Here is a 26006-nt window from a genome sequence, read left to right on the forward strand (position 1 = left end):
CAGTTTATTGGCCCGGCCCTCCTCTTAGAAGGACAAAAGCCGGAACCTGGTAGAAACGGGTCCCTTCCCTCTGCAGCCCAGCCCATCCAGTAGGCCCACACAGCAACATGGCTCCATTCCTCTTAGGGAACCTCGGGAGGCCTTCTGGGGGGGGAAGACCTCATTCTCAGAACGTTCCAGAATTCAACCACGGGGCTGGAGAGGTAGCTCTTCCCAGCACCTACATCCGGTGGCTCACACCCCTTTCCCCCAACTCCAGCTCCAGGGTATCTGATGCCTCTGTCCCGAGGACCCAGGCACTCACATGCACGTACCCACTCACCGGCATAGCCACAAATGAGGGGGGGAAGGTATTAAAAAGAATTCAGCCAATAAATGTTTACTGAAGGTATCCTGTACACTGGCAAACTAGTTGCTTCCAGCGTGTGTTAATCCCCCAAGAGAAGTCAGTACAGAATTCCCTTGTCTGTCTAAGGAGAGGCAGCCTCCCCAGGCAGCCCTTCTCAAGGTGTCTCGAACCTGCCGGGCCTTTGGAGTGGAAATAAAGCAGCCCGAAGGGGAAGCTGAAGGCACACACTGTGTGCGGAAGGTGGATTTGTGCCTCACTGTTTCTTCAGGGCTTGGTGGGGAAGAGCAGGCAGGTGAATCCCCGGCTGCCACTGTGTCCGTCCACAAGGGGCAGTGGGTGCTTCATGTAGTGCTGAACCATGGCCACCACAGAGGGGAAGAGCTGCCGGAGGGGAGGCCGGGCGTCAACCGTGGGTTCTCCTGAGCAGTCCTCTGCCAACAGCTTCCTAAGGCGGCTGTGGGGCCTGGCAGGGGAGCTGGCTGACATTTTTCTAGATATGTTTCTCCCCGTGTGCTATGAAACTGCAAAGCCATTGATTTTGCTGTCTGGTTTCAAGCCTGCAACTGCACAGGCATGCTATGCTGTTGGCCAGCCCCAGGGCTCCAGAGCTAGGTAAAAATTGCTTTAGGTCTACACCTCTGCCCTGGTCTTTCTCAAAGGCAGCCGAGAGGTGGGTGACTGTGATAGTCTGAACTCTATCAGTTGCTGGGGAGATATTCCTTGCAGATTTTTGCCCCTCTCCCAGATGGTCTCATTGCCAGCACCTTGACCCCATGAAGATTGAACCTTGGCAGGAGGAAGCACTTCCCCCAGAGCAGGGTGGGTCTCTTTTCACAGTGCCGGTGTCTGGGAAGATGTTCAGGCCTTTACCTTCTGACATACTTGCTCTGTAAACCAGGCTGCCTCAAACTTGCAGAGAAACCACCTACCTCTGCCTCCCGAGTGCTGGGATTAAAAGTGTGTGACACCACCGCCTAGCTTTATTTTGCTTTTAAACAGGGTCTCACTGTGTAGCTTTAGCTGGCCTGGAACTAAAGAGATCCACTTGCCTCTGCCTCCCAAGTGCTGGGATTAAAGGCATGCACCACCACTGCCCGGTTTAATTTACTTTTTATGGGTATGAGTGTTTTGCCTAGGATCTATGTGCATCCCATGAATGCAGTGCCTGCAGAGGCCGGAAGAGGGCAGTGAATCTCTCAGAACTGGGGTTATAGACAATTGTAAGCCGCCATGTGGGTACTGGGAACTCAACCAGGGTCCAAACCAGTAAGCACACCTAACCACTGAGCCATCCCTCCAGCCCGCACCTTTTTGGACAAGGCCTCTCACTGGCTCACTATGGAGGCTGTATGGCCATTGAGCCGGAGATCTGGATACCCCTTTCTTTACCTCCCCAGCACCCAGATTATAAACCCAAGCCACCATACTTGATTTATTACATGGGTTCTGGGGGTCAAACTCAGATTTGCAAGGATTATAGATAGAATTATCCCAGAGGCTCCTCTGTCATTTCTTCTCAACCCAGGGTGCAGGCCACAAGCAAGCTGTGTGCTTTCTCCAGACACACACATGTTCTTGGCCAGACCCACGGTGCTGCACCGTGACCCACCTTGTGGTTTGGCCCATGACCCCTCCAGCACCCACCTCCTCATGATTCCTGCCCTCCCGGCCCAGGGCGTAGTGGTGGCCGCCATCCAGTTGCCGGATGGGGATGTTGAAGACACGGCCCCTGAGGAGCACTGCCAGAGTGAAGGGCTGGGAACCGTGAGGCCCAGAGCTGAGGCGCACAGTGTAGGCTCCATCCTGCGGAGGAGACCCCAGCCATGAGCTTGGAGTCTTCTAAGTGCCTAAGCCCAGCTGGCCAATCAGGTGCCTCCCTGGGCCTCCTCCTGCCGCCAGCTTAGTCAGCCACAGGCAGTGAGTACAAGGAATTTCAGGGACGGCCAGGAGTCCACAGATGCCCACCTTCTGGAAGTGAAGCAGGGCTCTCTCCACAGCTTGACGGTCACAGCTCCCCGAGTACCAAGGCTGACCCAGAAGGCTTCCCTCCTGGATAATACACAGGGCTACAGTGTTCAAGCATGAACAACAGAGCGCCCTGGGGTACAATTATTTGTTTATATCTGCCAGCCACACACTGAGCCCCGCAAGCAAAACTGAGTAGTGTCTGTGCCTGGAGTGCAGCAGCTGTACACTGTGTGCAGTGCCTATCCCTTGTGGTGGTACAGGCCCCAGACCAGGAGGGCTCCTGGGCAAGGACTCTGCTCGCCCCAGGCCTCACCCACAGTCCCCGGCTTCTGCTCACCTCAGTGGCAAAGGTGCTCAGGGCAGGGACTACAGAGGGAGCAGACAGCCTCCTTCTTGCTGAAAGAAGCAGAAAAGAGAGCTGGAAGGAGCTGGATAGGAAGGTTTCCAGGGTGGGTGCAGCAGAGAGGATGCCATGCCACTATGTCCGAAGCCCAACATAGGACATCCTGTACTCCCTCTGTTTCCAGGTGGGGAGGACCCACCAGACCGTCCTTGCATGATTTCCAAATGAGAACTAATCTTGGGACACACACTGGCAGCTTCCCGATTTAATGCAGAGCCTGGGGAATGCCCAAGAGGGTCATCTCAGGCCTGATCTTGGCAGAAGTCAGAGCTTCAAGGACCCCTTGATGGAGTGGAGTGGAGCCTGAATATCTGGGGGGGTGGTCTGTTGTCTGCAGGACGGGGGTGGGTGGTGGGATCCTAGCAAAACAGCCCCATTCAGGCTGAAGAGGAACATACTCACCTTTCAACGAGGCTTCCAATGCTCCCTGGGACACAGGAGGTCTCGTCAGATGACAGCTGGCCTTCTCCAGGCTGCTACCCACAACCTGAAGTCCCACCCTGGGCTCCCCTCCCACCCCTCCCACCTCTCCCACCCCTTCCACTGCTTCCACCCCTCCGGGCTCATTCCTCCTTGGCCATTAGCTTCTTACATTCCGAGCCTCCTGGTGACCAACCATGGGCCTGCAGGGAATACATTGAGAAGCAGAACTCAGAGGATTTCTTCTTTAATTTTTTCTTGTTTCGTTTTTATTTTTTGAGACAAGTTTTCTCTGTGGCTTTCGAGCCTGTCCTGGAACTTACTCTGTAGACCAGGTTGGCCTCGAATCACAGAAATCCACCTGTCTTTGCCTTCTGAATGCTGGGATTAAAGGCATGTGCCACCACTGCCCAGCTGTCTTTTTTTTAAAATTCTTTTTTGAGGGGTTGGAGTGATGGCTTAGAGGTCAAGAGCACTGGCTGCTCTTCTAGAGGTGCTGAATTCAATTTCCAGCAACCACATGGTGGCTCATAACCATCTGTAATGAGATCTGGTGCCCTCTGCTGGCCTGCATATCATACATCCAGACAAGACACTGTATATATAATTAAAAAATAAATCTTAAAAAAAATCTTTTTTGAGACAGGGTCTCACTATGCAGCATCAGCTGACCCAGAACTCTCTACATAAACCACACTGGCCTTGAACTCACAGATAACTGCCTTCCTCTGCTGCCCAAATGCTGGGAAAGGTGTTTGCTACCATGTCTGGCCTCTGGGGGTTCCCTTTATTAGTGAACCCAGTGTCCCAGGTTGTTCCCACTGCTGTCATTTACCTGGACAATCCAGATGTTCTTGGCAGAGGGACCGGGGGTATCAGGACTTTGGAGCTTGAAGTCCTAGTCAAGGCTGGGACTAAAACAGAGAGGACAGGCAGGGTTTGCCTGGGCAGGAAGTCTAGGCTGACCAGAAGTGGCTGAGAACGGTCTAGGGTTCAATTACTGTTCCCTTGACCTGGGCTCCCCTGAAGCCCTTCCAACCATAGGGAGACACCAGCTTGGTGGCCTGGTTGCATCACATGAGAAGTTCCACCCAGCCCTTGCTCTAAGAGTGTCACCTCTTTGATAGGGACAGTGTGGGTCCACCTGGATTAAAGGCAGAAATGAAGATGGCCAGATGGGGTTTGGAGGGGAGAGAGTATGCTGATGGGTAGCAAGGCTTCGGGGATGGGATGGGGCAGGTGCTTGCTCACGTGGATCTGGTTCACACTCCAGGTAGATGTCTTCGTCATGTTTCTCTGCAAGGTCTGTTACCTAAGGTGTGGGATCATGGGCTTGACTAACCTTATAGTCCCTTTTAGGAATAAAAAGTCTATGCCTCAGTGAGGAAGGGGGACATGAATGAAGCTACTGATTTGGGGGGTCCAAAGCACTGTACTCTTCCTCATCTACACAGGAGGGACCTCTCCTCAGTGACTTCTCTTTTAGAAGTGCCCACTTTTAGGAGAGTGGAGGAGAGGCTCTGGGTGACACCCTCAGGACCACTGGTTTATATCTGTGGGGGAGGGAAGGACTCTGTACCAGACCTTTCTCCCAGGCTACCCAGGTGCCCATTCCACTCCTATCATCTTTCTAGAAGAATCCCTAGACGGCAGGACAGAGGAGGCAGCTCACCACTGTAGCAGTTGCACCTCGGCCTGTAAGGAAAGGGGAGAACCAGCCATCATGAGCATCGGTGAGGAGGGGCCCGGGCACCCTTAGTCACAGAGCTCCTCAGCGCCAGCTCCTGAGGCCCAGGAGAACACACTTCATTCGCTTATCTTCTTTCTTTGCAACCCTGAAATGTCACCAGACTTGACCTCTCACTGAATTTCCTAGGCTTGGCTTCAGGATAACTTTATGGTGGGAAAACAAAACAAACCAAAACCAGACCAATATAGCCGCTGTCAAGATCATGAAGGTTTTCCAGCAACTAAGAAGAAAAGGATGAACCGTGAGCTGTTTGACCTTGGGCAGGAGAATGCAAACTCTCCTGCGACCTGTTTTAGACAGGAACGGTTCTAGCAGTCCATCCTATGCTGATAGCCTAGGGCACTGGGATCATAGGGCAAGTCTCTGGACAGTGGAGGCAACCGTGGCACAAATAGAAACAGAGTGGTGGCCCCAGGGGTTCCCAGTGATGAGGTTACTATCCGTGTGTTTCAATAGGGAGGGCCTTAGATTTGACCTCTTTATTCTAGGGTGCCTATCACATGATCCAGAGATCAATCCGCTGCAGACAGGGCCTGGAGGTCAGGGCCTCTGCTTTTGAACTGTCTAGGTAGGGTACAGCAGTTCCTGTCTCTGGGCCTGTCCCCTCATTGTCTCACTGGTGGTAATGATGCTTGCACTAACTGCCTTGCAGGCTTGGACAGCAAAAATGATGCGTGGCAAGCCAGGTTCAAGGAAAACCCAAAACTCTAGCCTGTGGAGGAGAAGACTCCCCTCCCAATGCGGAGCGGGGGGGGGGGGGGTCCGCTTTACCTCGACTTCCAAAAACAGGCTTCTGCTTTGGGGTTGCAGGCTGCAGGGTCATTGCTGTCTTCAGCTGTGGACAAGATGGAGTTAGTGAGGGAGGAGGAAAATGCAGGCTCCTGAAGAGCAAAGTGGCTGGGGTGTGAGGGGGTAGAGCTATGTGCCTCTTAAAACCAACACCGACTATTAGCCTGAGCATGCCTGACGTGGTGCGGGAGGAGCAGGAGTTCAAGGCAAGTCTGGACTCCATGACACCCTCTCCCGAGTGCCCCCTTCCCAAACATGCAAACATAAAGCATTACAACAAGAGAAGTGTAAGAGAGGGACGCTTCTCTCAGTCTCTACTGGGGGCTTTTCTTTACCTGAATTTCCCCTGTTTATACACCTATATTATTCTATAAAATACAAAAGCAAAGTGATAGTTTTCAAAATGGATAAGGGAAAGGGAATTGGGAGTGATGACAGCTAACCCTTCAGCCAGAGAGGGGTCCTGTGGCCCAGAGCCTAGGTGAGGGCCAGTTGAGCCTTGCCCCTAACCCCTAGCAGGGATGGAAGAGAGGAGGGCGTGCGCTGTCAAGCAGCGGGTGGGTAAAGGAGTGGAAAGATCCTCTAAGCAAGTGGGAGGACCTGTTGATTATTCACCTGGCCCCAGAGGTTTCAGGGCTTCTAGAATACAAATGTGTGTTGTGGGTGAGGGGGCTTCTATGAGATGTCTGTAAGGGTCACTCACCGGGAAATGGTAGCCAGAGGCAGGGCGGGTAGGATTTGTGGGGAGGCCTCTGGCCACGGTGGGCTGAGGCAGGGGTGATGATGGCTTGGATGGACCCAGGGGCTCAGGACGATCTGAAAAAGACTCTGGGCTTTGTGAACTGAGGAGAGGGAGGGAGTTTCCTCCCCAGTCTGTTCCCAGTTTTCACGGCTCCCCATCTCTCCCTCCCTCCTTCTGTCCCCTCTACTTATTGGTTTCTTGACAGCCCCGTCGTCTCCATGACAACTCGAGGCAGTCAGCTTCCCTGCCCCCACCTGGCTGAGCCCGGGGTGGGGGTAGGGGGGTGAGAGATGCCAGTGGTGGTGGCCTCGCAGGGCACTCCCGCCCAGGCTGGAAAGATGTGCAGAGATTTTAGAGGGGGGAGGCGAAGCCCTAGGGACTGGGTCGGGCTTCCTGCTTTGTCCATGTTGTCTTAGTTACCTAACCCCTCCCTCCGGCCTCCTTCCCATTCTCCTTCTTTTCAGTTTTTTCTCTCCCTACTTTCTTCCCTTCATCTCTTTGGCTTTTTTTTTTTTTTTTTACCTAGCCAGGAGGCCTCAGTGGCAGCCAGTTGAGGCCCTTCCCCACCCCAGTTCAGGCAGGCAAAGGAGAGCTCTCCACTCTCCATTGCTGCCCAGACCCAACCTCCCAGCCTCTCCCTCCCCAGCCCTCACCCAGATACAAGGAGTCCTCCTTGGAGTCAAGAGACTGTGCGTGGGCCAGACTGAGGGACGGAACTTCGCAGGGGGGCACCTCATATTTATCCTCGTCTTCTCCCTCCTCCTGAGCCTTCAAGAAAGAGTGCTGACAGGGAAGATGGAGGATGGACCGTGTCAGGCCCCGTAGCAGATGCCTACCTCTCTCTACCCTGGCCCCCATCCTCGGCAGCTGGACCTACCCTGTGTCTCCAAGTCTCTGGGCCAGGCAGGAAAGATGGGCTTGGAACCTTTTCTCTCCAAACTGGGGCATCTGGATAGATAGACTGGTTTGGGTTCATCCCACCCACTCTAGCACAAGGCTTTACTCTCTCCCTGGTAAATAATAAACCATCTGCCCTTAACTATGGGCTACTACCCTACAACTAAAGGAACCCATAAAAACGGGCATTTCTAGCAGCAGAGGCAATGAGACAGGTGTGTTGAAACACGGGGTCCCTGCAGATGCTTGCTCCGCCCACCAGTGGTTCTTGACCCCCACAGCCAAGGCAGGTAAGACAATCAAGCCTGATTATTAACCCTTGCTGGAGAGCTGGTAGGACAGGTTATCTAGAGTCACTCAGGGAGATCCAAATGTGGGGGACCCTGGTCAGCTGGGGCCTACGACCCCCCTGTGTCACTTACCTAGGCACCTGGCTGGTGGCAGTGGTGGCCCCAACCTGTAAGCAGATTCTACTCAGCTCTGCCCAAGGGGACCCTTTCCTGTGTCAGGGTGACATTGCACTCTCGACTGTTCACATCTATAACTGTGAAGACTCCCTGCAGACACTGTGTGACATGGCGGACCCCAGAACCGAGCCACAGAGAGGAAAGACTGGGGGAGGGGCAGAACCAGTGACCTCTGGCGCACAGCTGGAGCGTCGGTTCCTAGGGAAGCTGGCCACAGTGCTGACAGGCGGTGGGTCACATGGGGAGAAGCAGATGCCTCTCGCAGTGGAGGGAGAGGAAAGTGAAGGCAGGAGGGCGAGCAGGAGGAAGAGGGGGAGTACTCACCGGGCCCTGCTGCCACTGAACCTGTCCTAGAAGGAGGTAGAAGGGGAGTTGAGGGAGTGGTCAGTACACCTGGGACTCTCCCTGCCCAGAGTCCTGCATCTCCTGAACAGATATAGGTGCCTGCGGCTCCCCTGGGACCAAGTCTCACCATGGCAAGGTAGAGGAGCTGAGTCCTTTTGCCTCTCCAGAGCCTTGGAACTGCCACAAATGTCCTAGGGGACAAGGGTCTATTGTTTCTGTTATTTGCATATGCTAAGTAAGAAGGTGTCGGCCTCCACCTGTGGTTTCCCACCCCAAACGGGCTTTATCCACGACACTCCCAGCTCCCCTCACCCCTGCTCTCCCTCTCAAGGCTGTGGTCTCCAGCCCTTCTGCTGAGCTAGAAGAAAGACCAGGTTGGGCTCTCTGATAGTGTCACCTTTGCAGATCTGTATGGGTTACAAGAATGGACAGATCCCTTGCAATCACTTTCCCTGATCCTTTCTTCACTTGTTGGCGGGTGGTGACCACCAACCGGAGAAAGTTAAAGGTTAGGGGAAATCCAGACACTCTCATATCTCATGTGACTGCTTTATTCTTTTTTATTTATTTATTTATTACATATACAGTGTTATGCCTACATGCCAGAAGAGGGCACCAGATTGAATTGAAGATGGTTGTGAGCCACCATGTGGTTGCTGGGAATTGAACTCAGGACCCCTGGAAGAGCAGTCAGTGCTCTTAACCTCTCAGCCATCTCTCCAGCCCTGACTGCTTTATTCTTTAATGGAGGTGTTTATTAATCATCTATCAAGCTGGATGTGCTGGTGCATACCTTTGATCCCAGGACTTGGGAGGCAGAGACAGGCAGATCTCTGTGAGTTTGAGATCAGCCTGGTCTACAGAGTGAGTTCCAGGACAGCCAGATCTACACGGAGAAACCCGGCCTCAAAAAACTAAAACCAACCAACCAACAACAACAAAATCTATCCAACATCTACTACACAATAGACACTGTGGTGAGGAGGCTACAGAAAACAGGCAAGCCTTACATGTGCCCTTTACTCATTGGACTCTCAAAATAGCTTCATGATGCAAGCACCAGTTGTAAGTTCACTTTCAAATGAAGATGCTGAGTCTATTAGTCACCTCTCACTGATGTCACAATACCACAACACCAGGAGGCTTAAACAATAGAGATTTTATTTCCTCCAAGTTCAGGAGGATGGAAGGCTGAGATCAGGGCTGGTTTCTGGTGCGGCCTCTGTTTCTGACTTGGATTCCACTGTGTCTCCCTGTGTCTTCACGTGGCTCTGTGCCTGTGGGCACAGCTGGCGGCTGAGCTGGGATTGCTCCTTCTTGGACACAAGACTAGACTATAGGGTCAGAGCCTTACTCTTATGACCCCATCTAATCTTAATTGCCTCCCTAAAGGCTGTATGTCCATTTACAGCCACTAGGACCAGAGGTTCAACATAAGTATCCATAATATCAAGGCTCGGAACAGCTGTGTTAAGCTTCCGGGCTGGGCTGTGGCTCTGTCGATAGAGCACTTGCCTAGCATGCACCGAGTCCTTTGTTTGAACCCCAGCTCCCTATGAAAACTGAGTGTGGTGGTGGTGCACACCTGTAATCCCAACAAGAGGACTAGAATTCAAGGCCACCTCAGGTGACTGTCACACGCAAGCCCAGCTTGGGCTATTTAAGACCCTGTCTCAATAAACAAACAAAACACAATTAAAAAAAAACACGGGCTGGAGAGATGGCTCAGAGGTTAAGAACACTGGCTGTTCTTCTAGAGGTCCTGAGTTCAATTCCCAGCAACCACATGGTGGCTTACAACCACCTGTAACAAGATGTGGCACCCTCTTGTTATTATTTATTAAAAATAAATAAAATCTTAAGAAAAGAACACAAATTTTTTTAACAGCCTTGAAAAGCCACTAGGATAACTCAACAGGGAGTCCAGGTGGTACCGTGGGAAAGTGGGGGAAATAGAGAAGACATAGGATCAACCCCACCTGAAACTAGGTACTCCCTGGCTCAACATCTTCCGTATTTGGACTGAGAGTCAAGGGGCAACTTTCTCACCCAAAGGAGCCTCTAGCTTATATAAAAGGAGAGCAATGTCTGGAATCACTAACTATGGATCAAAGTCTACAGGTCAGACTTAGTGGAACATTCTAGATACACCCAGCCCCAGCCTGAACTGATAGAATTCCCCAGTGGCACCACTCTCCCATCCTAGTCTCAGCCATTCTTTCCTGCTCAAGCCTTTGCATAGGCAAATTGAAGGGCCTGGGAGCAGGAAGGTGCCGCAGGAGGTTAAAGACTGCCTTGTCCCCACTGGGACACCAGCTGCACAGGGGTGGGGACAGGAGGGCAAGAGGCCCACTCAGCAGCCTTGTCACATGGAGGCTTTGGATGCACTCACAACAGCCCCTCCGGACGGATGAATTCCTAGACAGGGGACTGTCAGGCTCACATTCTGGAGGTTGAATCCCTCAGTGTCCGGCAGCACCTCAGTATCCATTTCCTGGTGGTTTCAGAGCACAAAGTGATTCCTCAGATTTCTGAGGTCTCGGTTACTGATCCCCAATGTGAACAGTTCATAATTTAGGCCAGGGTTGTCAGTTAACCCTTAGGGAACACAAGGCCAGTTCCTCTGCTTGTCCCGTCACCGGAGAGCTTGTTAAAAAAAAAAAAAACCTAGGTCCCCAAATCCTCTCCAAGACTACAAGAATTAGATGCCCCAAGCAAGAGCAGGGTGTCTACACTATCCACAATGGATCCCTCTCATCTGAGGTCAAGTCTGAGGAGTGTTGCTCAGTAGAAGATCTGAGCATAGCTTCTTGTAGTTCATTTTGGAATCACCTATAGCCCTTAGCTCGATGCTAGTTCAGGGTTCCCCATTCAGAGACAGAATGACACAGACCCAGCCCCCTGAAGGGCTGCTTGAGAGAGCAAAGAGATGGTTAGCTTCTCTGAACTTCTGTTTCCTTTTGTACAGATGGGAACAATTTACAAGGTATGGCATGGCTTAAGACTGCAATCCCAGCTGAGGCAGGAGGATCATGGAGAATTCTAGACCTGCCTGCCCTATATAGTAAGTTCATAACAGCCTGTACTATAGTGTGAGTTTATATCTCAAAACAAACTCAAAAGACACCTGTCATTGACAAGGCTTTCTGGGGGTTCAATTAGCTAATGACATGTGTTAGCTCACCTGAACTCAGGACACCATAGTTGAAGTTGTAGTTGCCCAAAAATGGAGGAGGTGGCTATGTTGAGTTGAGGTCCCTGGTGTCAGCAGAGGGAAGACAGCATCTGGAAGGTCTGGGGTGGCTTCTGTGGAGCTGAAGGGAGACAGGTGAACCGGCTGTGCCACAAGGTCTCAGGGAGTGTAGGGTGTGTAACCAAAGTCTCTGAGGTGCTGGTGTCTGGGCTCCTGGAAGACTGAAAGGAACAGAAACCAATCTATTGTGCTATTGGACATGCCCATTATCTTTGGGGAGGTGGTAATCACACTAATAATTTCTCACAGAAATCAGACACCTTCCAAGGTTGCTTGCATCCTGTTAGCAAGATACCCCATGCCAGGCGTTAAGCCAGAAGTGGGCCCTAAGAGAAATGTACAACAAAACAGCCTGGCAAGATTAGCTCTAGAGGATCCAATGCCCTCTTCTGGACAGATGGGGACACACACACACACACACACACACACACACACACACACACACACACACACACGAGTCTAAAATAATAAAATGAATATTTTTTAAATCACTCAAGCTGGGTGTGGTAGCTCACACCTTTAAAAGCAGCACTTGAGAGACTAAGGCATAAGCAGGCAGGTCTCTGTGAGTTCAAGGCTAGCCTGGTCTATATAGCAAGTTCCGGGACAGTCAGGGCCATGTAGTGAGACCTTTCTTCAAACAACAAAAGTCAATTAGTGAGTATTCCTCCCTTGGAGCCCCTCCCATTATTATGTGTTCTTTCTCACCTTTTTGGGGGGCAGGATCTCAAGACAGGGCTTCTCTGTGTAGCTTTGGAGGTCCAATGAAAGGACAAGGCAAGTCTAGTCCTGTGTCCTTGTCCAGCTTGTCAAGGCTGGTCTAGGCCTGGACCAGTGCCTTGAGGCAGACAAGGCTGCAGCTTCTGGGGATGGTAAATGGAGGCAGGAGGTTCAAGACTACCCTCTGCTACATAGTAAGTTCAAGGTCAGCATGGACTACATGAGACACTGTCTCAGAACAAAACAGGAGTCAATCAATAAAGACAGAGAAATAAACCATAGGAGGAGAGGAAGAGGTGATGTGGATTTCCAACATAAAGAAGCCAATGCTCTACGAGAAGTCAAGGCCCTGGGAGTGGGGAGCCAGACCCAAGGCCAGATCACAGGGTGAAGAGCCAGCACCAAAACAGGTGATCAAGGCAGAGTCTAAGTTGTTCCAGTGGAGACACAGAGGCCCACTGAAATCTATCTTTCACTGGGTTCAAGCTGATGCCAGGAACAGTCCCAGAGGGATGTGGTCCGCATCAAGGAGAGAAGGACCAGCACGCACTGATGGGTCAAGAGGCTGGTTTAGCACAAGCTGCTGGAGGCCCCTTTCCCTCCCACACCTTTGTCCTCCCAAGCCTGTGACTCAGCTGACTAATGACGTATTTGATGGTCAATAGACAAAGGAACAACTCCCTAGGGAGTCTGTGTTCCCTGCTACTCCCTGGTTCATGGGCACTTATCACGATAGCCTCTGAGAATGGTGGCAAACCTTGCCTCCAGCTCCCCCGAAAGTGGATAGGAAATTTAGGATACAATGAGCTTGTCTTCCAGTTTTTCTCCAGGGCAGTTCTCTAGGCTGGGTCAGATTCTCCATAGGTGCTACATCTCTGTGTCAGCTACCTGCCCTGCCCTGCCCTGCCCTGTATGACCCTCAGTAGACCTGGCCATGTCCCAGCTGTGCTTGAAGCCCTGAATGACTCCCATCCATGCCTCTAATGGACACCACGTGTTTCTTGTTGTCTTCTAAGAGTGGGACCTACCTACTTCTGCAGCCCTGGCTCCTGCATCATTTCCCAGTGGCTCATTAACACTAGGCTTAACCTGTGCCTCTAGAAAGCCTTCAGAGATTTAAGTTAGAAGAGACCGAGAACAAAGGAACATAAGTGTGTGCATGCCATGTGTACGTGTGTATGGCTGCACATGTGTTTTGCCTGTGTGTGGTGCAGCATATGTGTACATGCATGTGTAGATATGAAATTGACTTGCATTCATGTGCTTGTGTGGGGGGGTGCGGCGTGTGTGCACTTGCATGTGGAGATCTGAAGTGATGTTTGGTGTCTACCTACCTCCATCACTCTTGCCTTTAAAAAGATTTGTTTGAGGGCTGGAGAGATGGCTCAGCAGTTAAGAGTACTGGTTGTTCTTCCAGAGGTCCTGAGTTCAATTTCCAAGCAGCCACATGGTGGCTCACAGCCATCTATAATGAGATCTGGTGCCTGCTTCTGGCCTGCAGCATACGTGCAGACAGACCATTGTATACATAACAAATAAATCTTTAAAAAAAAGATTGTTTGGGGGCTGGCAAGATGGAGCAGGAAATTAAGAAAATTTGCTGCTCTTTCAGAGGACCCAGCTTCTGTTTTCAATACCCAGACACCCACAACCATCTGTGGCTACAGTTCCAGGAACCCTACACCGTCTTCTGGCCTCTTCAGGCACTGTACATGTGTGATGCACTTACATATATGTAGGCAAAACACTCATACACATAAAATAAAAACAAATCCTTAAAAAGACTTGTTTGGGTGTGTCTGCATGAATATGTGAACATCTTTTAGCTGCCTTTGGAGGCATCCTGAATAACCTGAGCTGGAGTTACAGGTAGCTGTGACTCAACCAATGTGGGTGAAGGTGAACTCAGGTCCCCTGAAGGAGCAACAACGAACTCATTGTAACGGCCAGACCTCCTCTCCAGGTCCTTCGTTGCCTTTTTGTTTTGTTTTTCAAGACCGGATTTCTCTGTGTAACAGACCTGAAATTTTCTCTGTAGACCAGGCTGGTCTCAAACTCACAGAGATCCACCTGCTTCTGCCTCCTGAGTCCTGGGATTAAAGGTGTGAGCTGCCACCACCCAGCTTCAAGAAGACATTCTAAAGATACAGGAAAATATAAGGGGATTGACTGTAGCTTAGCTTGTAGAGTGCCTGCCCACCAGGCATGAAGCCTGGGCTTGGTTCCCAGCATCGTAGAAAATCAGGCCTGTAAGTTCAAGGTTATTCTTAGCTACATAATGAGCTTTAGGCCAGTCTGGGCTACAGGAGACCCTGTCTCAAAAACAAACAAACCCATAAGAAAGTAGGGAGAGGCATGGTAGTACACAACTGTAATTGATGCTTGGTAAGTAGAGTCAGGAGAGTCAGGAATTCCAGACCACCGTTGGCGACATAAAATGTTGAAGCCACCCAGAGCTATATAAGAAAGTCTCAACTCACCAGGCAGGGGTGACACAGGCCTTTAATCCCCGCCAGAGGCAGGCAGATCTCTGTAAGTTCAAGACCAGCCTGGTCTACAAAGAGAGCTCCAGGACAGCCAGAGCTGTTGCCCAGGGAAACCTTATCTTGGTGGTGGGGTGGGGGGTGGGGGGTGGGGGAGTCAGGGTGTGGTGGGGGTGAGTGGGAGGGGGAGAAGAATGTCTCAACTCTCCTACCAACTCCCCTAAAGGAGAAAAGGATGGAGTCTCTTGTTTAAAAAAATCACACTAAAAAATGTTGGAGGGACTAGGGACACGGCTTAGTGGTTAAGAGCACATGCTGTTCTCCCAGAGGACACAAAATGGATTCCAAGTCCCCATGTCAGGCAGCTCCCGACTGCCTGTGACTCCAGCTCCAGGAATATCTGACACCTCTGGCTTCCGTGGGTAGGAAGTTGGATATGTGCATGCCACCTCTCTGCCCCCCCCACTTTAAAAAATACAAACAAACCTTTAAAAAAATCTTGGGCCAATGAGTAGGAGTGTTTGCCTGGTGATCCAAGCTGGGTCCCCGGGACCCACGTGATGGAAGGAGAGAACTGACTCCATCAAAGTTGTCCTCCACACGCGTGCTGTGACACTGTGACACACATACAGTCACACACACGTGACACGCACAAACACATGCAAGCATGCTTTCAGTCTTTTAGGAAAAAAGGACCTGTGTCTTTTCATATGAATGACCCTCCCCTCAAAGCCCAGCCCCCCCTCTCCACTTCAGCTCTTTTCTGGGGCTATTCATAATCAAGGTGTCACTCCTTTTGTTTTCTTGGTTTGGAGTGTGTGTGTGTGTGTGTGTGTGTGTGTGTGTGTGTGTGTGTGTGTGTGAGAGAGAGAGAGAGAGAGAGACAGACAGACAGACAGACAGACAGATAGACAAAGTCTCAAGTAGCCCAGGCTGGCTCCCAACTTTCAGTCCTTTTGCCTTTGCCTGTCAAGTGCTGAAATTCTGTGTGTGTACCCCCACCCCCCACATGGCCCACAGCTTCTTAGCTTCCTTTTAGCCTGCTCTATTGGCCCAGATTCTGCTCAGTATTGGCCCAGTACTCAGGAAGCCTGGGTGAGGCTGGGGGTGGTGGAGCAAAGTCTGGCTAGTCTTTCCCTGAAACATGCTCTCTTTATCATCCTGCAGGCCACAGCTTAGAAGAACTTTCTTCAGCAGCCCCCCCCCCCACTTTAAAAAATACAAATAAACCTTTAAAAAACACTTGGGCCAATGAGTAGAGGTGTTTGCCTGGTTAGAGGCTCCCATGGCAATTAAGCTCACAGGCATGTTCCAGAGCTAGACTGTACCACTTCCAGGGTGCTGTAAACTCTATAAACCGCAGCCCTGGCTTCTGTAGAGTTCACAGCCAAAACCCAACACCTGGCTCACTGCTCTGCGCAAGGCAGGGGCCTGACTGCCATCTCTTGTAGCGGCATGGCTACACTTATCCTGTGGAGAGCCCTCCCCTCTGCAAGCCTCGGTCTCTCTGAAAGGCTCTTCTTGCTATTCTCCTACGCATCACCAACCACTAGACCTAAAGGGACAACATCGTGTCCTGTCTGCCATTCTGTTTATCTGTAGACAACAGACCCCTTGGCCAACGTGTAGAAAACTGAAGACTGTCTTCTAGGGATAATTTTAACCACCGCTAGCTCTCACTATCCTGGATCCTCTCTGGCGTTTAGCTTGCAAAGGGGGCTAATACTCTCCCTAGCCCCACTCTTCAGAGGCTGCACAGCCCTCCCCCTCCATACTCTCCCACTGTACCACAGGTATTATAGAATCCTGGTTAGGAATCTATCTGCAGTTCAGAACCTGTCAGCCGGGCATCCTGTCCCTGCCTCCTTGTTCCCTCTCTTCTAGGTCGTAACATAGTGGGAGAGGAATCCGAAAACCATGACAGCCTTTCTTCCCTTCCCCATGGGAAACCCCATGTACGGTGGGTTAAGGGTGCTTCTCCAACACACACCTTCCTCCACAGGCATTGAGGGCCCTGAAATCATCCTGCCTTGCTTCTACTAAAGGAAAAGCTGAGACCAGAGAACATGGATGCAGGGCCTCAGGCAAAGCCCACAATCCCCTTGTTTGTGTCCAGGGCAGCCATAGGCATTTGAGAGTTGTTCCACGGGAGAGGGCGACTCCTGGTGGTGACAAGAAGAATGACTGCCTGCCTCTCAACTCCCAGAACTCAGAGGCTGAGCGAGGAAGTAGGTCATCCGAAGCTGCGGTCTTAATTATCAAGAATGTAAACAGAGGAGAGTCCCTTCGCGGGGGCGAGGGGCAGTCTCTCTTCTCACTCTTGGTTCTCAGTCGTGTTCCCCGTTACTGTTTCAGTAATACTGCCTCGTGATTTTAATCGAACCCTAAAGATTGGATCTTCAGGAAGCAAACAGTCATTATCAAATGATTTTTGGCACCTGGCAAGCCACGCAAGCTTTTACGATTCAGGAATTGGGTGCTAAGCCCTATCAGAATGCAGAAGTTTGCATTCTAATAAGACGTCTAGGTTCACCATGACCTCAAGGTCTCCAGACAAGCGAGCACCGGGCCATGCTTCCACGGTAGGCCGCTAAGGGACGCCCCAGTCCAAAGTCATCCCTTCCGGGAGTCGAGATCATACTGTAGCTCACTGAGGAATGCCTTCTTGTACCAAACGATATATGTCTGCCTCCAAGCATTAGGAAAACGTTTCTTTAGCCAAACACGTTGTTGCACAACATTAGTCCCAGCACTTGGGAGATGGAGAGGAGTTCAAAGGGCTAGTTTTAATTTTTGTTGTTGGGTTTTGGGGGGGGAGGAGCGGCTCTAGACAGGGTTTCTCTATGTAACAGTTCTGGCTGTTGTGAAACTCACTTTGTAGACAAGGCTGGCCTTGAACCCACTGAGATTCACCTGCTTTTGCCTCCCAAGTGCTGGGACTAAAGGCTTGTGCCACCCTGTCTGGCTAGTTTTGATACATATTTTTTACATTGAATATAACTTGTCACTCCCAAGCTGTAGCTGCAGCACCTCCTTTCACCTCTGCCCACCCACACACCCACCCACCCATTGCTCTCCAGTTCCTTCTCCATCCTCCTCCTCCTCCCTGTCATTGAATTAGGACTGGGTTACAGTTCAGAGGATTACTCCATTATTGCCGTGGCAGGGAACATGCAGCTCGACAGGAAGCTGAGAGCTCTGTATCTGGATTGGCAGGAAGAAAGGAGAGAGAGACACATGGGGCCTGGCTTTAGCCTTTGAAACCTGAAAGCTTACCCCAAGTGACACACATTCTCCTACAAGGCCACACCCACTACAAGGCCACACCTCCTAAGAGTGCCATTCCCTGGTACCAAGCATTCAAACACATGAGTCTATGGGAACTATTACTCTTCAAACCACCACATCTTCCCACAGTGATGAACTGTACCCTGTAAATCATAGAAAACTTTTGCTCCCCATGTTGATTTGGGCAAGGTGTTCATCACAACAACAGGAAAGTACTACCTAGCCGTAGCGAGCCGCCAGTGTGTTTGCAGCTACAGTGCTACCATACTTCACAACGATCCGAGGCTAAGGGCTAAGGATGAAAATAAAGACAAAGACAGCGGCTCATTCTTCCAAGGAGAATGGCATTTATTATTACAAGAGTGGAGCCTTATATACCATAGGCAGGTACAGTGGGAAAACACCAAGGTCAGAAGCCTATATTCCCAGGGCCCTCCCGCAAAGGGGTGGGCCAAAAACAGGAATTAGCATTTAGACAATAAACAGGAACTTGCATGCAGGTCTTACTGGGCGGAGGGGATGAGAAATGTTTTGCTAAAAGCTCCTAGTAACAAGCAGTCAACAGACCCCCATAGGGGAAGGGTACAACACCTAGCCAGGTGTACAAGTCTACAAGCCCAGTTCTGTCGAGCTCAAGCAGGGGAGCAAAGACTCAATCGCAGCCTCAGAGCCTGTCTGAAGACAAAAGCTGGGGTGGAGCTCAGCAGCAGAGTACTGGTCTTGCATGCCCACAGCCCTGGACTTGATACCCAGCACAGCAAATACTTCAGGTTAATAACTGTCTCTGTGCCCATTGGGCTGGTAAACTGTTCTGCAGACAATGTTCTTGTCATAAAGGGTCATGTCTGTAACATATGTTGGAATGTTTCATGGAATACAAAAGAAATACTAAGAAATGTAAACATTGAGGAAAACTAAAGACGAATATCCCAGGGTTCTTCAATCTGTCTTTCAATTTTTTTTTTGGTTACTATTCTTGGAGTTAAATGCAGTCAAGGGTGGTCTTGATTTTCTAGACTCCACATCCTAAGTATTTAGATTTCTGGCATGTGCCACCAGCCAAAACTGTGTGTGGAGGTGTGTGTGCATGGGTGAACATATGAGTGCATACGCCTGCCATATGACCATGTGTAGAGGACAGAGTTTATCTCTGTGCTGTCTTCCCATATCTCTCCCCACCTTCTCTTTTGACACAAGAACTCTCAGTGAACCGGGATATCAGACTGTAGGCCAGTGAGATTCGTAGATTTACCAGTCTGCATTAGCTTTAGCATAGTGGAAGGAATGTGGATTCCAGTATTCACACTTGCCCAGCAGGCACTTTCCTGACCCAGGCTTCTCCCCCTCACCTCTTTCCAACCTTTGGAAAGTCTGAAGTTGCTTCTAAATGACACAGTTTTAATAAGAAATGTATAGGTCAAATAATAAGGCAAATAACCTTCCACTCAAGATGTTTAAGCAAGAGGGCTACAATTTCAGTCTGTACTAAGTAGCAGCACGCTGTCTCTTGAGTGGTAGGAACACATACATGTATCACCACACTCAGCTTTATAAAAGAAACTTGGAAGTTCTACCTGAAGGTCAGCCAGGTGGCTCAGTGTATGAAGGTGCTTGCTGCCACGTCAGGCAATGGGAGTTCAGAACCATAGGCTGACATTGTTGAAGTAAGGAGAGACTCTAGTCTGTCCTCTAGTTTCCTTTTGTACACCATAACATGCATGTGCACACATATATAAACAAACTTATCATGACATAATGATAAAAGGAAAAGTTACCATGCTGAGCATGGCAGCCCATAGCTGAAATCCTAACACTTGGACACCATCATTCTACTCCTTAGGCCTTGACTTCTGATCTGCCTTTCTAAGTATAAGGAAGATCACAACTTCCAGCCCCACGGTGGCTAAACATTTCCAGTAACAGGCCAGGTTGGGTTATAGGAGACATGGAGTTAAGTAATAAACAAGTAAATCTAGAATCCAGTGTGGTGTCCTAGGGCTCCACTGTGAACCTTTGGATCATAAACTAAAGGCCAGCCTGAGTTACATATCACCTTCCAGGTCATTCTGGACTACATAGATCCTGGTTCAACAAAACAAACACCTAGAATTAGTTGAGTATAGTAACAAACACCTTTAGTCACAGGACTCCACTTATGGTGGCTTATATTTGGGAAGTGAAAGTGGAATAAGTCTTCCTAAAATTGTTTTTTGTTATGAGGTTTTATCACAGCAGCACATACACAGAGTCCATAACCAAGTGAAGGACATCTGTAGCCTGTTATACTTCAAATGATTCCACATAAAAGTATTAACCTTGAGAGGGTGTATTAGAGTTTAGATGTCAAATGTGCAATGAATTATCCTGTGTTTGAATATTGATCACTAGCATTGGGCTTCACAGTTTTTGAAGTTATGGAAAATGTGAGAAACCAAACCTAGAATGAGGACGTGGGTCATAGGAGGTATAGAGTAGGTAACTGAGTGCAAACAGCCTCCTTGGGCCATTCAGCCCCACTGACCAGACCAGCCTTCATGTCCTTGGGGACACATATGTGTAAGTGAGGTATGTTGAGCCATCATAGAACCTAGGGAGCCAGGAAATGGCTCTATCTCCGACATGGGTTGTGTTAGGGTTCTTGCAGACAAGTATTTTCTTGACCATTTTGAACATATCAGGCTACTGCCCCTGGTATCCTGGGCTTTGGTGAGAAGTCTCAGGCCTAATGGGCATCATGTGTTGAATGACGTCATCTCTAACCCCCACAGATGTTTGTTCCAGGCCCTAGGGTGCAATGGTACACGGTGTTTTGCCACGACATCCCAATGTAGTCATCCTATAGAACCCAGGAATCAGTCTTTAAGAGAAAATTAACCTGAAAAATTTGAGTGTAGACACTGAGTTATTACATCCTTGTCCTAGGGTGCTAGGTTCCAAAAGAAAAGCAAAACACTATGCCCCTACTACCCTGAGACTGTCAGAAACCATAACCAAGGGAGGGCTAATGTTGCCGGGCCCTTTGTCATTCTCATGATTCTTTGTGTCATTATAAAAGTGAAACACATCCTGGTTAAGGTTTGGGTGTCAATGTCCCACAAAGAATCAAGTGTTTGGACACAGTTCCCACCAGGTGACATCATTTGGGAAAATTTGTGGACCCAGGAAAGTTGGCTCTACAGGAAGTAGTGGCTCATATATAAGAAAACCAGTGAGGTGTGCTGAGCCGTCATTGGTCCATTTCTTGTTGTGACCTCATAATGACAGACTCCTCTGCACTAATAGCTCTGGCTGAGGCTGACTCCAGTCCTTAGTGCAGAAGCTGTTAGCAGCTGGTTGGAGATTATTAATAGAGACTGAGATATCAGTGAGCTACTTGTACTTGGATAGTATTGACTTGGTGAATCTGAACACAGTGAGTGGCCTCTAGTTCATAGATTCCGGGTTTAGAGATTTTGTTTCTCTGAATTTAAACTAAATCTACCGTCCTTCTTCTTTGTTTTGGGGTACAATGTGGGGCAATTTTTATTTTTAATTGGAATATACTCTATGTTTTGTTTTTTGGTTTCTCGAGACAGGGATTCTCTGTATTGTTTTGGAGGGTGTCCTGGAACTCGCTGTGTAGACCAGGATGGCTTCGAACTCACAGAGATTCTCCTGCCTCTGACTCCCGAGTGCTGGGATTAAAGGGGTGTGCCACCAATGCCTGGCTGAATTTACTCTATTTAATGTGTCATTTCATCTGGACTTATCTCTTCTTTTGCCCTTTAAAAATATCAGTTTATATTAACTATACAAGATTCTCACAGTGGCATTCGCATACATGGACAAAAACTTGGACCACATTCCCCTGATCTCACTGCTCCTGCCTCCAAGTCCCTCAGTGTTTCCCTTTTTAATTCAGCCACTTTCTGAGTACAGGCCATGTCATCTGTACTGTTGAGAGGACTGACAGGCCACAATGGATGGTCTCTTAGGGAAGGGCACCAATGTGTCTGTGCTTTGGCAGAAAGCCTCCTGCTAGGTGTTTATCTTGGGATCTTCCTGCCAGGTCAGGGTCATGATTGGCAAGGGCAGAGAAAAGAGTCAGATCCCATTCTTTGGATGTTATGTATGGAACAGGGCAACTGAACAGAATTCAAGAACATAGTAAGTGAAAGTGTAAAGAGAGCCTGCAAACTCTCAGAGGCTGAGAAGCAATCAGCTGACCTTCCTATTTGGACAGACACCCAACAAGTAAAGTGTCTCTCTACTTATCCCACACCAAATGACGCAGAATCTCTAAGAAGCCCCATGCTCCTTCTGTTACATCTCCTTATCCCTATTCCTGACTTCCCCATCCTCCCTATAGCTAATTCCTATCAACTGTTGTTGCCTCCACACTCTGATCCAAGGTTACTTTTATGAACACAGACTCTAGGTTGCTGGCTGTCCCATTGAGCTCCTATACAAGATGCATCAGCTGACCGTGAAGGACTCTCCTCAGGGTGGGCATAGCTAGTTGGATCATGTCTGATTGTTGCCATTGTGTGTGTATGTGTGTGTGTGTAAATACGTGTCTGTGTCCTGCAATGTCCGTAATAAAAACTTCAATCCTAAGAGAACTGTATTAACAAATTGGGACTCAGGACCACTAGAGATTGTCACACAGAAGAACATGTGGCCTTTAAGAAAAAGCTTCATAGACTGAATTCATGCTTTTCCTTGATCATGAGACAATACAACCAATTCTAATTAGAATGCAGTCCTGTTACATACTCAGACCCCAGGTACTTGATCTTATCTTGCCAATGTCCAGATACACAAGGAACCAATTTCTATTGTTTTTAAGTGACAAAACTAAGGAATTTTGTTTGAGAGAGGAAGGACCTAGGGCGTCAAGGTATGGCTCCATCTTCCACATGTTATCTTAGGGTTCTGGCAAACAAATATTTTCTTGACCATTTGAATATATGAGTCTACTGCCTCTGGGAGCATGGAATTTGGTGAGAAGTCTCAGGCCTAATGGGTATTATGTGTTGAATTATGCCATCTATAGACCCAAAGATGTTACTCCAGGCCCTGGGGTTTCAATGAACAGAGCATTTTGTCACACATCCCAGTGTAATCAGAGGCTGCCTCCTCTCTGAATGAATTTTCCTGAGCCATCTCCCCACACGGACACTCTGGGTTTTCAAGTGTCTGTTGTCTTGGCGACTGCTCTTGCTTCTGGTTTTACTAGTGCCCCATCTCTGTCAGTGTTGGGTGCAGATTGAGGACCATGAACCTTCCCAATGAGTGGCTCTTAGCTTCTGTGATCTGTGTTTTGTACTCTGAGTTTCTGGATGGTTCCTGCATACCTCATTGGTGTTCTATTGTACAGTCCACTGCTGTGGATGGTGCTTTCTTGTCTTCCTGAGCGTTAAGCACCTGCTTAGGTTGTCTGCACTGTCTGAGTGTCTTCCTTTAGGACACAGGGATGAGTAGCTGTGGACATTCTCCTGGGCCTGATTTGAACAGTTTCTTTAAACGTCCCCCTTGTGAATTCGGTTCTAGACATATCACCGAGGACCCGACCATGGTGCAGGGCAGGAAGGCCTGCTACTCCTCTGAGCAGTCCTTCATGAGGGACTATAAGATGATGATGACCCTTGGCCAGGGACACTTTTCCTTGGTAAAACTGGCCTTGCACGTTCCTACTGTAACCTGTGTGGCTATAAAAGTGCTTAGAAATGAGAAGAAGAAGAACGCCTCACTTGTTGCCAGAGAAGTGAAGATCATGAAATCTCTAAAACACCCGAACATTATTGAATTGTTTCACGTGTTCCGATCAAGATACACCGCTTTCTTGGTTATGGAGCACGCACCAAAGGGAGATCTTTTTGGACACATTGTGGATCGGGGGTCCTTAGAGGAGAGCGAGGTGCGGAGGCTCTTTACCCAGATACTCCTTGCAGTGGAGTACTGCCATAGCAACCATATTGCCCATAGGGACATTAACGCCAATAACATCCTACTGGACAGCTCTGGTAACGCCAAACTCTGTGATTTTGGCCTTGCAGCCAAAGTGTCCCCAGGGCAGTTGCTGAAAGACTTCTGTGGCACTCCAGTCTACTGTGCCCCAGAACTGTTTGCAGAGGAGCCCTATGATGGGTACGCCATTGATGTGTGGAGTCTAGGCGTGCTCCTCTTCCTCATGGTGGTTGGGCGCTTTCCCTTCCGGGGCAGCTCTTATGACGGTGTGAGGCTTCGGATCCTTGCTGCAAACTTCAGCATTCCTCAGCACGTTTCCACCGATATTTTCAATGTCATCGTTGAAATGCTGATGATCAACCCGGGCAGGAGGCCCCCTGTGGACCAAATCATGAGGCGCCCCATGATCAGGGACAGTAAGGTGCGTTGTCCTCCTACTTCCACACAGAGACTCCCGGGCACCCTGAGCACTAGCATTGTCAGCAACATGACGGCCATGGGGTATAAGTCTGAGGAAACGATTGATTCTCTTAGAGAACAAAACTACAACCAGGGGATGGCCACTTACCCTCTCCAAAACCAGTCTCCTGCGGGAGATTGCTACCATCACCAGTTGAGAGCCATGCAGCCAGGCCTTGTCCTTAACCTGACAGATCTTCACACCTTCCCTGTGCCCCTAAGGAGAGCTACTGAGCCTGCTCGCATGGCCTTCTCCTTGTCATCCAATCCTCAGGAGAGAGAGCATGAGAAGAATACCAGGCAGGTTGGCACAAGGCATAGCATGCCTGCCACTCTGTTCCGACACTCAGAGAGGCCTCAATCTCCCCACCTAGACTACCCGAACAGGCGTCCTGCTCTTTTCCTCATGTACAGTAGGGAAGAAATGAGCGAGAGTTCCTCTCAGTCAATGATCTGGTCAAGCGGCTGCCTTATGGACAGTATCCACTCATCATCGGTGCCAATGTACACTGATTATTCTTGGCCAGACCACAATGAGACCACAGGTGACACAGGCAGCCTACCTTCGGGGAGGTACCATGAGGAACTGGGGATGACACAACAAGAAGACATTAGTGAGGAAGTACATATCACACAGGAAGAGGCCATGAATGAGGAAGGTACCATCACGCAAGAAACAACCATAACCCAGGAAGTGTCCATCACAGAGGAAGTGACTATAACCCACCAAGAAGCCACCACAAAAGAAGCAACCATAGCCCAGGAAGAGGACATGACACGTGAAGTGACCATGACTCAGGATGGGAATCTCACAGAAGAAATAACCATGGTCAATGGAGCGACCATGTCTCACATTGAGGAAGAGACCATCGTGAAGCATGAGGACATCCTTCAGGAAGCAACTGTCACCCTGGAAGTGAGGAGGACCCAGGCCGTGACCATGACTCAGGATGACACCGTCACAGAGGAGGAGGCCATCACCCATGGCCAGCCTGAGGTTGCCGGCCAGGCTTCCTCACAAAACCGGAGGCGCCACAGGTGGAAGAGCTTCAAGAAAACAATGGTGAACTGCCTCAGACACCTGTGCTGCTGCCTGCCACCTGCCAGGAGAAGCGGAGACTCCTTCGAGAACCTGGCTCCAAAGAAACGGGATCCTGCAGTCACCCACAGAACCAGGTGGGGACACTTAGTTCAGTTTCCTCATTCTTTGCCTCCTGTCCTTTGTGACAAAGGATGACTGTCCCCACTTTGTGGCCCACTTTTTTTTCTACCTTTATTTTTATTGAAGTTGGAAACAAGTTTATTTCACATGTCAATCACAGCTCCCTCCCTTCCCCTCCCCTCTTCTCCAGATTCCTCCAGTCCCCCAACCAATCTCTGACACGATCCCAAGGGAGGGTGTGGTCCTCCATGGTGGCACACTTGTGACCTGAACAACCCATTTCCTTCAGAAAGACCAGCCCCAGAGGATGCCCTCCAGTGTGACCTCAGGCTTGTTGAAGTAGAATTGGACAGCAGAGAGGCTGATCCAAGCAGGGAGAGCAGGAGGAGGGGGCATCGGTAAAGCAGGCAGAGGGATGCTTAGGTGCTGCAGGGCCAGCACAGTAAGTTCTCGGTGTTCCAAAGTCACTAAGAGTCTCCTTCCTGTGTCCTTCTGCTTTGTAGTCCTGAAGAGGTCAAGACGCATGTTCGTGGCTTGTGAGCCACAGGTTGGGGATCGGTCT

The 26006-nt window shown here is 49.7% G+C and overlaps 2 protein-coding genes across 6 annotated transcripts; one reads left to right on the top strand and one right to left on the bottom strand.

Annotated features, from left to right (window-relative positions):
- Positions 1–353: 353 nt before the first annotated feature.
- On the bottom strand, positions 354–12260 carry Sh2d6 (SH2 domain containing 6). 5 transcript variants are annotated; one of them, XM_040738483.1, is made up of 19 exons: positions 12092–12253; positions 11315–11544; positions 10574–10624; positions 8258–8321; positions 8110–8135; positions 7741–7775; positions 7299–7369; positions 7075–7204; positions 6383–6495; positions 5662–5725; positions 4813–4835; positions 4392–4452; positions 3976–4054; positions 3313–3343; positions 3123–3147; positions 2655–2713; positions 2315–2398; positions 1994–2152; positions 354–730 (listed from the first exon to the last, which is right to left on the bottom strand). In XM_040738483.1, coding segments are annotated over exons 3-19 (1143 nt in total). In that variant the 5' UTR covers positions 10576–10624; positions 11315–11544; positions 12092–12253; the 3' UTR covers positions 354–613. The 5 variants fall into 5 exon arrangements, with proteins under 5 accessions (XP_040594417.1, XP_021086315.1, XP_012973217.1 ...); XM_021230656.2 differs by lacking the exon at positions 8258–8321 and having other exon boundaries at positions 10523–10624; positions 12092–12254; XM_040738484.1 differs by lacking the exons at positions 354–730; positions 8258–8321 and adding an exon at positions 739–1195 and having other exon boundaries at positions 10523–10624; positions 12092–12260.
- Positions 12261–23418: 11158 nt separating this feature from the next.
- On the top strand, positions 23419–25984 carry LOC121136549 (sperm motility kinase 2B-like). The gene is made up of 2 exons (XM_040737089.1): positions 23419–25458; positions 25948–25984. Exons 1-2 carry the CDS (start codon positions 23429–23431, stop codon positions 25982–25984), a joined length of 2067 nt encoding a protein of 688 aa, XP_040593023.1. The 5' UTR covers positions 23419–23428.
- The last annotated feature ends 22 nt before the right edge of the window (positions 25985–26006 follow it).

The sequence above is a fragment of the Mesocricetus auratus genome, unplaced genomic scaffold (genome assembly GCF_017639785.1).
Source record: "Mesocricetus auratus isolate SY011 unplaced genomic scaffold, BCM_Maur_2.0 Super-Scaffold_100676, whole genome shotgun sequence".
NCBI classification, from domain to species: Eukaryota; Metazoa; Chordata; class Mammalia; order Rodentia; family Cricetidae; genus Mesocricetus; species Mesocricetus auratus.